This window comes from Eleutherodactylus coqui, chromosome 1, assembly GCF_035609145.1.
Source record: "Eleutherodactylus coqui strain aEleCoq1 chromosome 1, aEleCoq1.hap1, whole genome shotgun sequence".
Classification (NCBI taxonomy): Eukaryota; Metazoa; Chordata; class Amphibia; order Anura; family Eleutherodactylidae; genus Eleutherodactylus; species Eleutherodactylus coqui.
Genome location: NC_089837.1, coordinates 160,482,882 through 160,496,871, shown reverse-complemented (window position 1 = coordinate 160,496,871; position 13,990 = coordinate 160,482,882). Strand labels below are relative to the sequence as shown.

General features: G+C 47.1%; 1 protein-coding gene across 1 annotated transcript in view; it reads left to right on the top strand.

The window, feature by feature from the left end:
- CHRND (cholinergic receptor nicotinic delta subunit) overlaps positions 1-13,990 on the top strand; it is a 51,951-nt gene that overhangs the window by 7,689 nt on the left and 30,272 nt on the right. The window contains exons 4-9 of the mRNA XM_066602605.1: positions 233-342; positions 1,624-1,779; positions 2,162-2,277; positions 9,617-9,817; positions 10,016-10,127; positions 12,116-12,230. Coding sequence (XP_066458702.1) covers positions 233-342; positions 1,624-1,779; positions 2,162-2,277; positions 9,617-9,817; positions 10,016-10,127; positions 12,116-12,230 — 810 coding nt within the window. The remainder of the gene's footprint in view (positions 1-232; positions 343-1,623; positions 1,780-2,161; positions 2,278-9,616; positions 9,818-10,015; positions 10,128-12,115; positions 12,231-13,990) is intronic.

Sequence of the window (13,990 nt, the reverse complement as noted above, 5' to 3'; positions counted from 1 at the left end):
ACAGTAGTTTAGGCTGATCAGTTTATATTTAAGTGGATGAAATGTGATCTTGGAAGGAATCAAGGGCTGTTCCCTTTACATTTTGTGATTTTCTAAAAAGGAAGAAACAAGCGTCGGAACCTCATAGATAATTTTAAAGAATTATATAGGAACCTGAATAGTATCGTAAAATAACTTATGGGAACATATTATACCTTCTTTTAATGTCATCATTTGTATATTCTTTTTACAGTTATGGTATGACCCACGACTGACATGGAATCAGACAGAGTTCTATGGAATTGATATACTTCGAGTTAGTCCAGACTTGGTGTGGCTACCTAAACTAATCCTCGAGAACAAGTGAGCACAGTTTCCATCAGAACAGAAATGCAGTGCAATTAGTTTTTTTCGGCGGGTCTTGTTTTACAAAAGACAGAAATGTACAAAGTGAAAGTAAAACGGAAATGAACGAAAAGCTTTATTTGCATTTTTCTTGGTAGATCCATCAAATGGGTTCTTAAAAAAATGGAAAGTGTGCTTTCCATTCATTTCAGTTTTTACTTCTGTTTCTCAGCATTTTAAAATAATCAGCTTTTTTCGTACTGCATGGCTTGTTTAGTTTCCACTCCCATTATTTGTGCATACTCAGAAATACAAAATTGATACAAAAATGAAAAGGAAAGAATGATGAAAATGGATTGCTTTCCGTTATTTTTCCTTCCCCAACTGATTTTGTTCCATTTTGTTACGTCATTCACACTCACGAACTGGCAACACTCTGGCGGAACTCGGAAACAGCGGACATATCTCACAAACATGTCAAACGCCCAAAACATAACCAAGCGTACCCACACACATAAACAGATGTAAATAAATACAATGCGAGGTATTTGTTTATATTTTGGTCATGATATTTAGGCCCGTGAGCCCACTTCAAGGGTTCTTGTTGTCTGGCGGTCCCTACTCTAACATGAAAACCTTCCTGCATGCGTAATGATTGTCCCGGCAAGGACGGCCTCGCACTGGAACCTATGGACCTACCTGGATGACAAACTAAACACAGCAGGACTGAACACAGCTAATATGCCAGGGATTTGCCAGGGATTTGCATACAACACAGCACACCATGCATCCTGAAAAGGACTGTTCACACCACACATCTGGCACATGCACTGACACGTACGAACATGACACTGTTCACACTGAAAAGCCCAGCAGCCTCTAGCAGATGAGCTAGTATATATGAGCAACAGACTGGTGGTGATTGGCTGGCTGGAGAAATCCACACCAAGCCAGCTCAATCAACCCCCACCTGTGCGCTGCTGGAAACCTATGTAGAACAACAGATCCCAGCAGCACACCCTAATAGTACCTCTCTCCCTTAAAGAGACACCAAACACACAGGGGTCTGAGACCCAGGGGATTGTCTAGCTGGAGAAATCCACACCCAGCTAGTAAACTGAGGACAACAAAATGAATTTGGCAAACTAGGAATAAAAAACTTGCATGGCATTATATAAATCTTGTTTATACAATATAACATTGATCTTCTAAAATTTCACAATTGGCAGTAAAGAATAGTCATTTCTGTGCAGTGTTATTCAATATTATGTTATTTTATACATATTTATTTGCTTTCAGCAATAATGGAGACTTTGAGGTGGCCTATTACTGCAATGTGCTTGTATATCCAAATGGATACATAAGCTGGCTACCTCCTGCTATATTTCAAACTCCTTGCTCCATCAACGTCAACTACTTCCCATTTGACTGGCAGAACTGTTCTCTCAAATTCAGGTAACTATGGGACATAGCTATGTAATGGGAACATCACTTATATTACTTTCTCAGGCAAGACTGAATAATCAAGGCACCATAATGGGGGGCCCATTTTATTCTTTGCTATGAGGCCCCTCTTTTTTATGCATGGCATGTTCAATGAAACTAACTAAAAGGAAACCCGTCATCAGCACTATTGATGACAGATGTACTTTAAAACAAACCATATTTTGCTTACAGCATAATCAGTATTATATGTTTGGAAAACCAAAGTACTGAGATGGTAAGAAATACTGTACTATGTCTAAACTGCTACGGTCTTGCATTCCACTCATGATTACATTATACTACCCATATACAATGACATCTAAGACATGTTGCTATATCTATATGGTTGCAGTACCTTGACATATAATGCTAAAGAGGTTAACCTGCGACTGAAAGAAGAAACGGATGAGGAAACTCAAAGAATGTACCCAGTAGAATGGATTGTCATTGATCGAGAAGCTTTCACAGGTACTTTGCCAATATAATTCTTAAAGATATCTGTATGGTGTATTGAAGTTATAGCACACTAGTCTTACACAGAAAATCCTTGTTCCCCTCCATTGGAGGGCAATGTCCTAATACAATTCCATATTATAATGACTATAGTTTTAAGTCTAATACTATTGTATAGTAAAAGGGGTTGTCCAGGTCTGAACTATCTATGTGCTATCACGATAGGTCATCAATAGTTGATCGGCAGGGGTCTGCCACTTTTGACCACCAGCAATCCTCTGTTCACTGGGCCACCGTCAGTGTCTACAGAAGCAGAAGCTGACAGCTCCATGGCGCAAATCGGTATTGCAGCCCCTGTTTCCATTGAATTAATGTGTACAGAGCATTCAGCTTCCGGCACCGTATAAATTGACTGTAGCTCAGGGAACAGCTCAATACTGGGAGTCCTGTATAGCAGACTCCCACCAATCAACTGCCTTAAAGGGGTTTTCCACTTATAATGAGTGAGGGCATATTGCTAGGATATTTACTGATCATTGGGGTCCGGCACTGTAAAAAGTACTGCAACTCTAATTCACTTTAATGGGATTGCATCAAAGTTCTATGCACAGAGCCTGGATGGGAGTGGTGCTTGTGTGTTGTGTGTTGTGAAAATACTAAAAGGGCCAAAGCGCCTTTATATACATAATTAATGCAGGCTCCTGTGGTGGATCCCTCTTGAAGAATTAGTGATGGCATATTATAGCTATATTTTGTCACTTTCTAAGACTGTAACGCCCCTTTAAAAAGGGAAATTTTGTATATTTTTCTATCACTTCTTACTCTTTAAAGGGGTTCTCTTATTTAAAAAAAATGAATACTTACCCATTCCTCCGCTGTCAATCTTCTTACTGCATCTTCTCTTTGCCGATCTTCTCCTGTCTCCTGCATTCCCCCAGGTCATCTCACCGCAAATTGGATGATCAATTGCATCCATTCTCTGCAATCTCCTTCCGGCCGGTCAGTGTACATTATGTCACTGGTGACGTAGCATTCACTGCCTAGCAGAGAATGCCGATGTTACCATGCAGGGCGGCGCTGGGTCCCGCGGCCGGCGCGCGCCGCTTCGAGCTCGGCTTCGGCGTCCCGGAGCTGTGCTGTCAGGGATCTCCCGGCGGCGTGGAGCAGCCAGCGTGCTGCGGCGTGGGCGTGTCCGCCCGTAGGGTGCCGCCCGCTCTCATCCACCTCCCTTATGCAACAGGGGGAGAGTCGGCTCCTCCCACTCTCCGCCCCGGGGCGGAGGCTTTTAGTTAAAAGGCTGGCAGTGACCTGAACTCACTGCCAGTTATTGGTTCTGCTAGCCTCTAGTCAGGTCTATTCTAGTCTGTCCTAGTTGCTTGTCAGTTTCCTTTCGTTTGCCTGTGAGCTACACCTCCAGCCTTGTTTCACCTAGTAGTTTTGTTGGTCTGTTTCACCTGCCTCTTCTGTCGGCACTCTGTCCCCTGTTAGTAGTTCCATCCAGGTAGTCGCCAGGTCCCTAGCCAGTGCAGGGACTGCCGCCCAGTTGTCCGCCTGGGGTTAGCCAGGGCCGAGGCAAGTAGGCAGGGACAGTGGGGTGCAGGAGATCAGGGCACCCCAACTGGCGCTCGGGGGGCAGAGTGCCGTAACATAATAACTGGCCTTTTAAAACCGTTTTTGTCATGGAGGCGATCAGTTCCCTCACGAACCAGCTGCAGGCCCTGGTGCCTGTGATCCAGGATTTATCCGCCCGCATGGTGGCCCAGGAGCAGCGGGGGGTGTCGCAGGGGTCGGACGCCTCAACCAGCCCCGAACCCAAGTGCCCTCTTCCCGAGGTGTTTTCTGGGGAGAGGAACAAGTTTTTTGTTTTCCGACAGGCGTGTCGCCTGTTTTTTCGCATGCGTCCCCGTTCTTCCGGGTCGGAGGCTCAGAGGGTCGGGCTGATAATGTCCCTGCTGCGGGGCTCGGCACAGACATGGGCTTTCTCCATCCCCGAGGGTTCCTCCTGCCTGCAGTCCGTGGACTCCTTTTTTCAGGAACTCGGGGGTATCTTCGACGAACCGGACCGAGCGGGGTTGGCGGTTTCACGGTTGTTGGTGCTGCGGCAGGGGTTGTCGTGTGTGGAGGATTATTGCTCCAACTTCAGACGCTATGCGGGGGATACGACATGGAACGATAGCGCGCTGAAGGACGTTTTTCTGCAGAGCCTCTCGGACGCAGTTAAAGACCTGTTAATTTCCCATCCCGTTCCCGGGTCCTTAAGGGAGGCTATGGAGCTAGCGGTGAGAGCAGATAGGAGGCTCAGGTCTAGGAAGCAGGACAGGCAGACCCGTAGAGTCAGGGAGGTCAGTGGCCCTGGTCCCTCCTCCTCCTTACCAGTCTCTGCGCCCGAGCCGATGGAGGTGGACCCGCTGGACCCCAAAGAGCGACGCCGGATCCGTTTGTTGCATCGTCTCTGCCTCTACTGCGGGAAAGCTGGACATCGGGTGATAACCTGCCCACTGAGGTCTCAAACGCCCGCAGCCGGAACCGGCGGAAAACTCCGAGTCCTAGGTGATTGCAGGGAGGATCGCCTAGGACTTCAGGTACTTCCTAAACTTTTGGTACCGTGTCATGTTAGATTCGGGGATTTTTCCCGATCAGGGCGGGCGTTTATTGATTCCGGAGCAGCCGCTAACTTGATAAGTCTGGGTTTTGTCCGTTCTCTGATGGCGGAATTTGTGGCGTTGAAGACGCCAATTCATTTTACCAGCATTGATGCTACCCCTCTCTCTACAGGCTTGGTACGATGGAGGACCCCAAGATTACAGTTCACGGTGGGGGTCCTCCACTCGGAAGAACTGTCTTTCTTGGTTATGGAAAAAATGTCGGTTGATGTGGTGCTTGGTATGCCCTGGTTGGCACTGCACAACCCCCAATTTGATTGGTCCACCCGGGAATTGACTCATTGGGGGTCATCGTGTCACAATCACCTGTCTACCATAGCTGTGTGCTCCGCAGATACGGTGCTCATTCCGGAGTATTTGTCAGACTTTCAGGATGTATTCTCCAAACGACTGTCTAAGGCTCTGCCCCCATAGGGAGTGGGACTGTGGTATCGACCTGATTCCCGACGGTCCCATCCCTAAGGGAGCCATCTTCAATCTGTCAGGTCGTGAGCATGAAGCCCTCAAGTCCTATGTCTCGGAAGCTCTGGCCAACCGACATATCCGGCCGTCCAGGTCCCCGGCCGGGGCAGGTCTCTTCTTTGTAGAGAAGAAGGACGGGACACTAAGGCCTTGTGTGGATTATCGGGCCTTGAATAAAATCACTGTGAAGAACCAGTGCTCCTTGCCCCTAATTCCTGACTTGTTGAATCAGGTGGTAGGGGCTCACTGGTTCTCCAAACTGGACTTAAGGGGGGCTTACAATTTAATTCGCATCAGAGAGGGAGATGAATGGAAGACAGCGTTCAACACCCCGTTAGGACATTTTGAATGTCTGGTCATGCCTTTTGGACTCTGTAATGCCCCCGCTGTGTTTCAGGGTTTTATGAACGCAGTCTTCCACGACTTCCTGGGGGTATTTCTGGTCATTTATCTGGACGACATCCTGGTGTACTCACCTGACTGGGATTCACATGTGCGGCACCTGAGGTTGGTCCTGACCCGTTTGCGCGAGTATCAACTTTTTGTCAAATTAGAGAAATGTACATTTGGCTCTAAACAAGTATCCTTCCTTGGTTATGTAATTTCCCCCACAGAGATTCAGATGGAGTCTGATAAAGTAGCAGCAATCTCCCAATGGGTCAGACCCGACAACCTCAAGGCTCTCCAGCGGTTCTTAGGTTTTGCAAATTTCTACCGCAAATTCATTAGAAATTACTCAGTTATTGCTCAACCTCTGACCGACCTGACTAAGAAGGGGGCTGACTTGGGTAAGTGGTCGCCTGCAGCCCTTGAGGCCTTTAGCCGTCTAAAAAAGGCATTCACGACTGCCCCGGTGCTAATACAGCCGGACGCACTACTACCCTTTTTTATTGAGGTAGACGCGTCGGAAGTGGGGACAGGAGCAGTATTGTCGCAGGAAGTCAGTGGGAGGTCTGGCTATAGCCCATGTGCGTTCTTTTCGCGAAAGTTCAATTCAGCAGAGCGCAACTACGACGTGGGTAACCGGGAATTGTTGGCTATCAAATGGGCTCTGGAAGAGTGGCGACACCATCTTGAGGGTGCTAGACACCCAATTACCGTATATACTGATCACAAGAATCTGGTATATCTCGCCAATGCGAAAAGACTCACTGCTCGTCAAGCCAGGTGGGCGTTGTTCTTCGCCAGGTTTAACTTCGTCGTGACATATATCCCCGGAGAGAAGAACGTGAAGGCGGATGCTCTGTCACGGAGTTTCGGGGTACCAGACAGTGGGACCATGACTCCCGAGAATATCTTAGCCCCCGGCGTGGTGGTGGCAGTGTTAGAGTCTAACTTCGTCCCTCAACTACAGGATGCTCAGCAGGACGCTCCGTCAGGGGTGCCGGAGGGCAGATGGTTTGTGCCAGAGACCCTACGCCCTAGAGTCATGGATGAGTCCCACTCGTCGGCTCTCGCCGGGCATCCAGGGTTCCAGGGGACCCTGGAGCTTTGCTCCCAATACTTCTGGTGGCCAGGCATGTCTCAGGAGATCCGCAACTTTGTGAGGGGTTGCTCGGTCTGTGCTCGCAATAAGAGTCGGCGGCGTCCTCCGGAGGGTCCTCTGAGACCACTACCGGTTCCTTCCAGTCCCTGGTCTCACTTATCAGTAGATTTCATCACTGACCTACCAGAATCCCAGAAATGCACCACTATCTTAGTGGTGGTCGACCGGTTCTCAAAGATGGCACATTTTGTGGCGTTAAAAAAGCTACCCTCGGCAAAAGAATTTGCCACGATTTTTGTAAAGGAAATAATTCGCCTACATGGGGTTCCCCAAAATATTGTATCTGATCGCGGGGTTCAGTTTGTGTCGCAGTTTTGGCGTGCCTTCTGCAGAAACCTGGGAACGTCGCTTTCCTTCTCGTCAGCGTTCCACCCGCAGACTAATGGTCAGACTGAGCGGAAGAACCAAGACTTAGTGCAATATTTACGGTTGTTTGCCAGCGAAAAGGCTTACCAGTGGGCAGAGTTCCTGCCGTTGGCAGAGTTTGCACTAAACAACCGCCTTTGTTCTTCTACTGGGGTGTCTCCATTTTTTAGTGTATACGGTCAGCATCCTCGCTTCCTTACAGCAATCCCTACTCCGTCGCTCTGTCCGGCAGCGGATGACGCCACAGATACGCTTCGGGGAGTATGGAAAGAGGTGCAGAGAAACTTGGAGGCAGCGGGGGCCCGTATGCAGTTGCGCAGTGGGAAGAGTCTGTCTGTGTCTGAACCTTACAGGGTGGGACAGAAGGTATACCTGTCTTCTAAAAATCTCAAATTGCGGGTCCCGTCCTTGAAGCTGGCGCCACGTTACGTGGGGCCGTTTGCCATCACACGTGTGGTGAACCCACTCGCCTACGAGCTGGGGTTGCCAACCACATGGAGGGTTCACAGGGTATTCCATAAGTCGCTGCTGAAACCTTTTGTCCCTTCGGTGATACCCACCTCCGGTCCCCCTCCGCCCACCCTGGTCCGGGATGAAGTTGAATACGAGGTCCAGGAGATACTGGACTCTCGTTGGTGTCGAGGAATCCTACAATACTTGGTGGCCTGGAAGGGTTTTCCACCAGAAGATCATTCCTGGGTGGCCGCATGTGATGTTCATGCTCCCGTGTTGGTACGGCGGTTCCACCGTCGTTTTCCAGATAAGCCTGGTCGAGTTTCCGGGGGCCCGGAGGTCCCCCGTCAGAGGGGGGGTAATGTTACCATGCAGGGCGGCGCTGGGTCCCGCGGCCGGCGCGCGCCGCTTCGAGCTCGGCTTCGGCGTCCCGGAACTGTGCTGTCAGGGATCTCCCGGCGGCGTGGAGCAGCCAGCGTGCTGCGGCGTGGGCGTGTCCGCCCGTAGGGTGCCGCCCGCTCTCATCCACCTCCCTTATGCAACAGGGGGAGAGTCGGCTCCTCCCACTCTCCGCCCCGGGGCGGAGGCTTTTAGTTAAAAGGCTGGCAGTGACCTGAACTCACTGCCAGTTATTGGTTCTGCTAGCCTCTAGTCAGGTCTATTCTAGTCTGTCCTAGTTGCTTGTCAGTTTCCTTTCGTTTGCCTGTGAGCTACACCTCCAGCCTTGTTTCACCTAGTAGTTTTGTTGGTCTGTTTCACCTGCCTCTTCTGTCGGCACTCTGTCCCCTGTTAGTAGTTCCATCCAGGTAGTCGCCAGGTCCCTAGCCAGTGCAGGGACTGCCGCCCAGTTGTCCGCCTGGGGTTAGCCAGGGCCGAGGCAAGTAGGCAGGGACAGTGGGGTGCAGGAGATCAGGGCACCCCAACTGGCGCTCGGGGGGCAGAGTGCCGTAACAGCCGAGTTATTGCGAGACTGTCGTGACAACAATATATATAAAACACACATGTGGCGAGATAGTGAGATAGTTTGCATGAGCAGTCTCGGCGATAGCTCGGCATGCCATGCTAGACAGTGACTGCTACGCCACTAGTGACGTAACATACACTGACCTGCCGGAAGGAGAATGCCGGGAATGGACACTCCAAAACAAGAGGAAGAGGATCCGTCCGGCTTGCGGTAAGGTGACTTGGGGGACTGCAAGAGCCAGGAGAAGACCGGGGAGGAGAAGATGTGGTAAGAAAACTGACGGAGGAGGAATAGGTAAGTATTGATTTTTTTTCCAATGAAAGAAACCCTTTAAGCATAATGTCAAAAATGTCAAGTTGGACTGTGCTCCTGAAAGGTTATCATCATCGCAGAAGACTTATTATTATAGTTTTACATATACATTGCCCTTTTAAATCCAGAATCTCTTAATGGGGTTGTCCCTGCAATGCAAGTTATCTGCTATCCACAGGATATGGGATAATATGCTGATGGATGTGGGACTGAACCACTCGGACCCCCACTTATCTGAAGAACAGGGGTCCTGTTCACCCAGGAATGAACGGAATGGCACTCAAGCATGCACACTGCTGCTGTAGTGATTGCAATGGGACTGCTATAGATAGCTGACTTTAAGAGCTCGGCTATCTCTGGTGGTCGATGCCATTGAAATGAATGGAGTGCATGGCTCTGTTCATTTCTGGATGCATTGGACTTCCATGATTCATAATCAGTAAGGGTCCCAGAAGTTAGACCCCTATGAATCAACAGGTTATTCTCTATCCTGTGGATAACATGCTTTCATGGGACAACCCTTTAAAATGTGTCTGAATTAATATCTAAGGCAGGGTCTAATGTGATTCTTTTTCTTATGTTTTGTAGATAATGGAGAATGGCAGATTGTCCATATTCCAGCCAGAAAGAACGTTGATAGAAGTCTTTCTCCAGAAAGCACCCAGTACCAGGACATCACGTTTTACCTCATTATTAAAAGGAAACCTCTTTTTTACATTATAAACATCTTGATTCCTTGCGTAATGATTGCTTTGATGGCCAACCTGGTATTCTATTTGCCAGCAGACAGTAAGTGCCTTTTAAAATGTAAATAGCCAATGTATCAGGAAAAAAGGGGGCAAGCAGTTGCAAAATTCCTGCAGGAAAAGTAGTGTGTGAAAGGCAACTTAATAGCAAGAGTGAATGATCTGTTACCATCCGGTCATACTCTTAGGAATGTGCCACTGACATTAGAGCAGTCTGTATGTAACATCCTATTTCCGGCAGGTGGGGAGAAGATGACCCTGGCTATTTCTGTGCTGCTAGCTCAGTCTGTCTTCTTGCTTCTAATCTCACAGCGCCTCCCACAGACCGCCTTGGCAATTCCTCTCATTGGCAAGTGAGTGACTCCAAGTATTATTATTGAGTATTGTTGAATGGTAAATATTGATAGGAAAACTTAAATAGCTTTTATGCATCTAATGTACAAGGTACAACGTTATAAAATCTCCATATCACAAGATAGCTTTGTATATATTTGATTCATACAGTATATAATATTCTAATCTTCAAACAATTACATTGAAGATTTCATGTTAAATATCTAAATATTTCACACAATTTTTGGTACATTATGCTATTTATTTATTTATGCATGAGTCAAATGCATTCTTATAGATACATATTTTGCGAAGTTAATAGAAGTTTCTTCCACTCAAGATCTACTGTATTTTCTAAGACCAGAATGACATTAGCAGAAAGCCCCCACCCTCTACAAGCCTCTTAGACACTGAGGCTGCTACTTACCTACAGCATCCAACAGGTTAAATGGTTGGACGAGCACAATTTTCCTTGCATAGATATGTAATGGAGCCTCTAGTTACAGCAATCAATGACATAGCTAATATAGTTATTATAGCTGAAAAGATACATTCAGTACGCTAATCAAGTTCAACCACAAGATGGTCAAGGATGCAGATGAAGGGAAGGGTATACAGTAAGTAAATATTAGAAATATGTTTCCCCCTATTGATCCGAGGAGATAAAAAAAAAAACATGAAGCAATCTGCCATAAAATGGACAAGTTACCCTACAAGAATTCATGACGTTCATTTACTTGATGGAGGGTTAAGGGGTTAAGGGGTTGCCAGTTGTAAACTATTAAAGGGGTTGACTCGCGCCAAAACGGGTTTTTTTTTTTCCATAGGCCCCCTGTTCGGCGCAGGACAAACCCAAGGGATGTGTTAAAAAAAAAAAATATATATATATTACTTACCCAAATCCCCGTTCTGCAACGTCTTCCTTCTTCCTACTTCTTCCTTCACCAAGATGGCCGCCGGGATCTTCACCCACGATGCACCGCTGGTCTTCTCCCATGGTGCACCGTGGGCTCTGTGCGGTCCATTGCAGATTCCAGCCTCCTGATTGGCTGGAATCGGCACACGTGATGGGGCGGGGGCTACGCGATGACGCGTAGAAGGGGGCGGGGCCAGAACACCGCTCATGCCTGGACCGAGCAGAAGGGGAGAAGACCGCACAGCGCAAGCGCGTCTAAAAAAGCAAGAAGACATCAGAATTAGACGGATCCATGGAGACGGGGATGCTAGCAACGGAGCAGGTAAGTGAATAACTTCTGTATGGCTCATATTTAATGCACGATGTACATTACAAAGTGCATTAATATGGCCATACAGAAGTGTATAACCCCACTTGCTGCCGCGAGACAACCCCTTTAATGGTTTTTCCTTACAAAAGCCCATCAATAGTAAATCAGCAGGGGTCCATTGCCAGGGATTCCCACTGATTAGTTGTTTGCTTGTGCACTGAGCTGCTTTTTGCATGAAGCACACAGCTCAATCCCACTGCAATGGCCAGGCTTGGTACTAGCCATTGACATCAATGGAAAATTTGCCTGTAATACCATGCCTGGCCACTGCATTGGGAACAGAGCTGTCTGCTTACTGCAGAAATCATCTCAGTACACAAGTGCATCGGCCCAATGAGCAGCTGATGAGTATAGGTCTCTGGTGGCATACTCCCGCTGATCTACTGATGACCTATTCTAAGGATAGGCCCTCAAAAGTTTACAACTGGAAACCCATTTAAAGCTTCCATTAGTACTATATATTTTTCTTCAGTATGTACAATGAAATCTCTGCAAAAGATCACCTCTTTGAGAAGACCACTCTTTATCAAGACTACTTTTTTTCCGGGCCTCCTCCTTTTGAGGACCACCTTTTTTTAAAGACCAGTTTTCAGGGCAATTTGCACTGGTCGTTGCTAAGAGCTTTTACTGTATACATAGAATAACTTGGGTGTTTAACAAAATCTAAAAAGAACTGCAAAATTCATCAATATTGTAGAGTTGATATATATTCTGTTCTTCAGGTACCTGATGTTTATCATGGTGCTGGTAACTGTTGTGGTCGTGAGCTGTGCTGTTGTGCTGAACATGCACTTCCGAAGTCCCAGCACACATATCATGTCGGATCGCATGAAGAAGGTATATACAGAGATCTGCATTGTGTACTTCCATGACAAATACATACATATAACAAATGATGACACGATATATAAGTAATTGTTAAAGTTGTTGTGCCAAGATCTGGGATCCTTACTGATCTTGACAAAGGGTTCCCAATGGTCCCCACATGAATGAAGCATAGGCACCTCTGCTGCATTCATTTCAATGACCGTGCTCGAGATTGCCAAGTGCTAATCCTCAATAACTTTCGCTGCTGTCATTGAAATGAATAGAGCCTGCCCACTCCCCCTAAAGTCAGGCTTCATCCACTTTTTTTCAAAAAGTTGTGGGACGCAGTGTAGAAGCCGCAAAAGTCAAATTTTTGATGCCACTTCGGTATGCCATAATTCTGGCATCATGGCCCTTTTAAATAGCTCCCATTGAGTTCAAATGTGGAATTTGTATCCTTTAACAGACTACTGATCTCCCACTGTAGGCCCACAAACTGACATTTCACTGTATAGGGAAGACTTCTGAGCGCGCACACAATGGAGAGGACTGATCCTCTAAGGGAACGTTCACACTGGAATTCAGGTGCAAGACACAGCTGAATCTGCCATTGCGGAAATCTGCACCAAAAGCTGCATGTGTAAATGTCGATTTTAATGCGGAATTGCCAGCAGGATTAATCTATTTTCAATTCTGCATTAAAATTCAAAGAGTCCTTTGTTAATTATTTGGTGAATCATAAAATCATAGAATGATAGAGTTGGAAGGGACCGCCAGGGCCATCGGGTCCAACCCCCTGCTCAGTGCAGGATTCACTAAATCATCCCAGACAGATGTCAGGGTAATTCTAAGTACAGCACCAATCAGGCCCACCCCACTTGCCCCGCTGCCGGCGGTAAGAAGAAAACACCACACGGAGGTCTGGTATCGTTTCTCACACGGGGACATGGCTGCGCTTCGCGCTTTATTACAGCTTACATGAGATCTTATACCCTTTGTCTCATCACCAGGAAGGGGTGATGGGCTCATAACCATATATGGGAAGTCCGGATTTCCGGCCTGAGACAGTGAAAACAGTCGTTATCTTGATATGGCGCCTCTGGCTTATGTACAGAAAATCACGTATTCAATTAACTCCAGTGCAAAGAATCACCCACTCAATTCTAAGAAAGCGGCCAAGCATGCATTCTCCATATATGGGAAGTCTGGATTTCCGGCCTGAGACAGTGAAAATTCAGATGCATAGTTGAACATCTTGATATCTTGCTACGGCGCCTCTGGAAAAACAGCCAAGTACGCGTCCTTGTGTCTGGTTCTTCCTTTGCTGTGTTTAAAGATACATTTTGTCTTCGCCTGGCAAGGCCTTTGGCATATCTGGTATAAGGCGACGTATTAAGTTTTTTCATAGAGTTAGTACAAATGAGAATAAAGTTAGTATACATAAAAAGAAAGGCACATAACTATACCTATGTAAATGTATATATTCCAGTGTTTTCCTTTCTACCTACAAGGGTATATATATATATACATATATCCTTCTCAAACCCCCCTCAAAAACTTAATATGGAGATCAAGTACCAGACCTCGCACTCTTCCTCGGTCGCCTCTCCCTTGCGTCAGGGTTTCTCCACTTCCCGTAAGTCCCTACTCCTAGGAGGGGGGTATCCCTACCTCACCTCAGAAGGAGGCCATGGATTCCCTGGGCTTATTTCCGAGCATCCATACCCTCTATCTGTACGAGTTAACACCCCACAGGGTGTGCCCTCGCCGGAACCTAAGGTCTTCTGCAC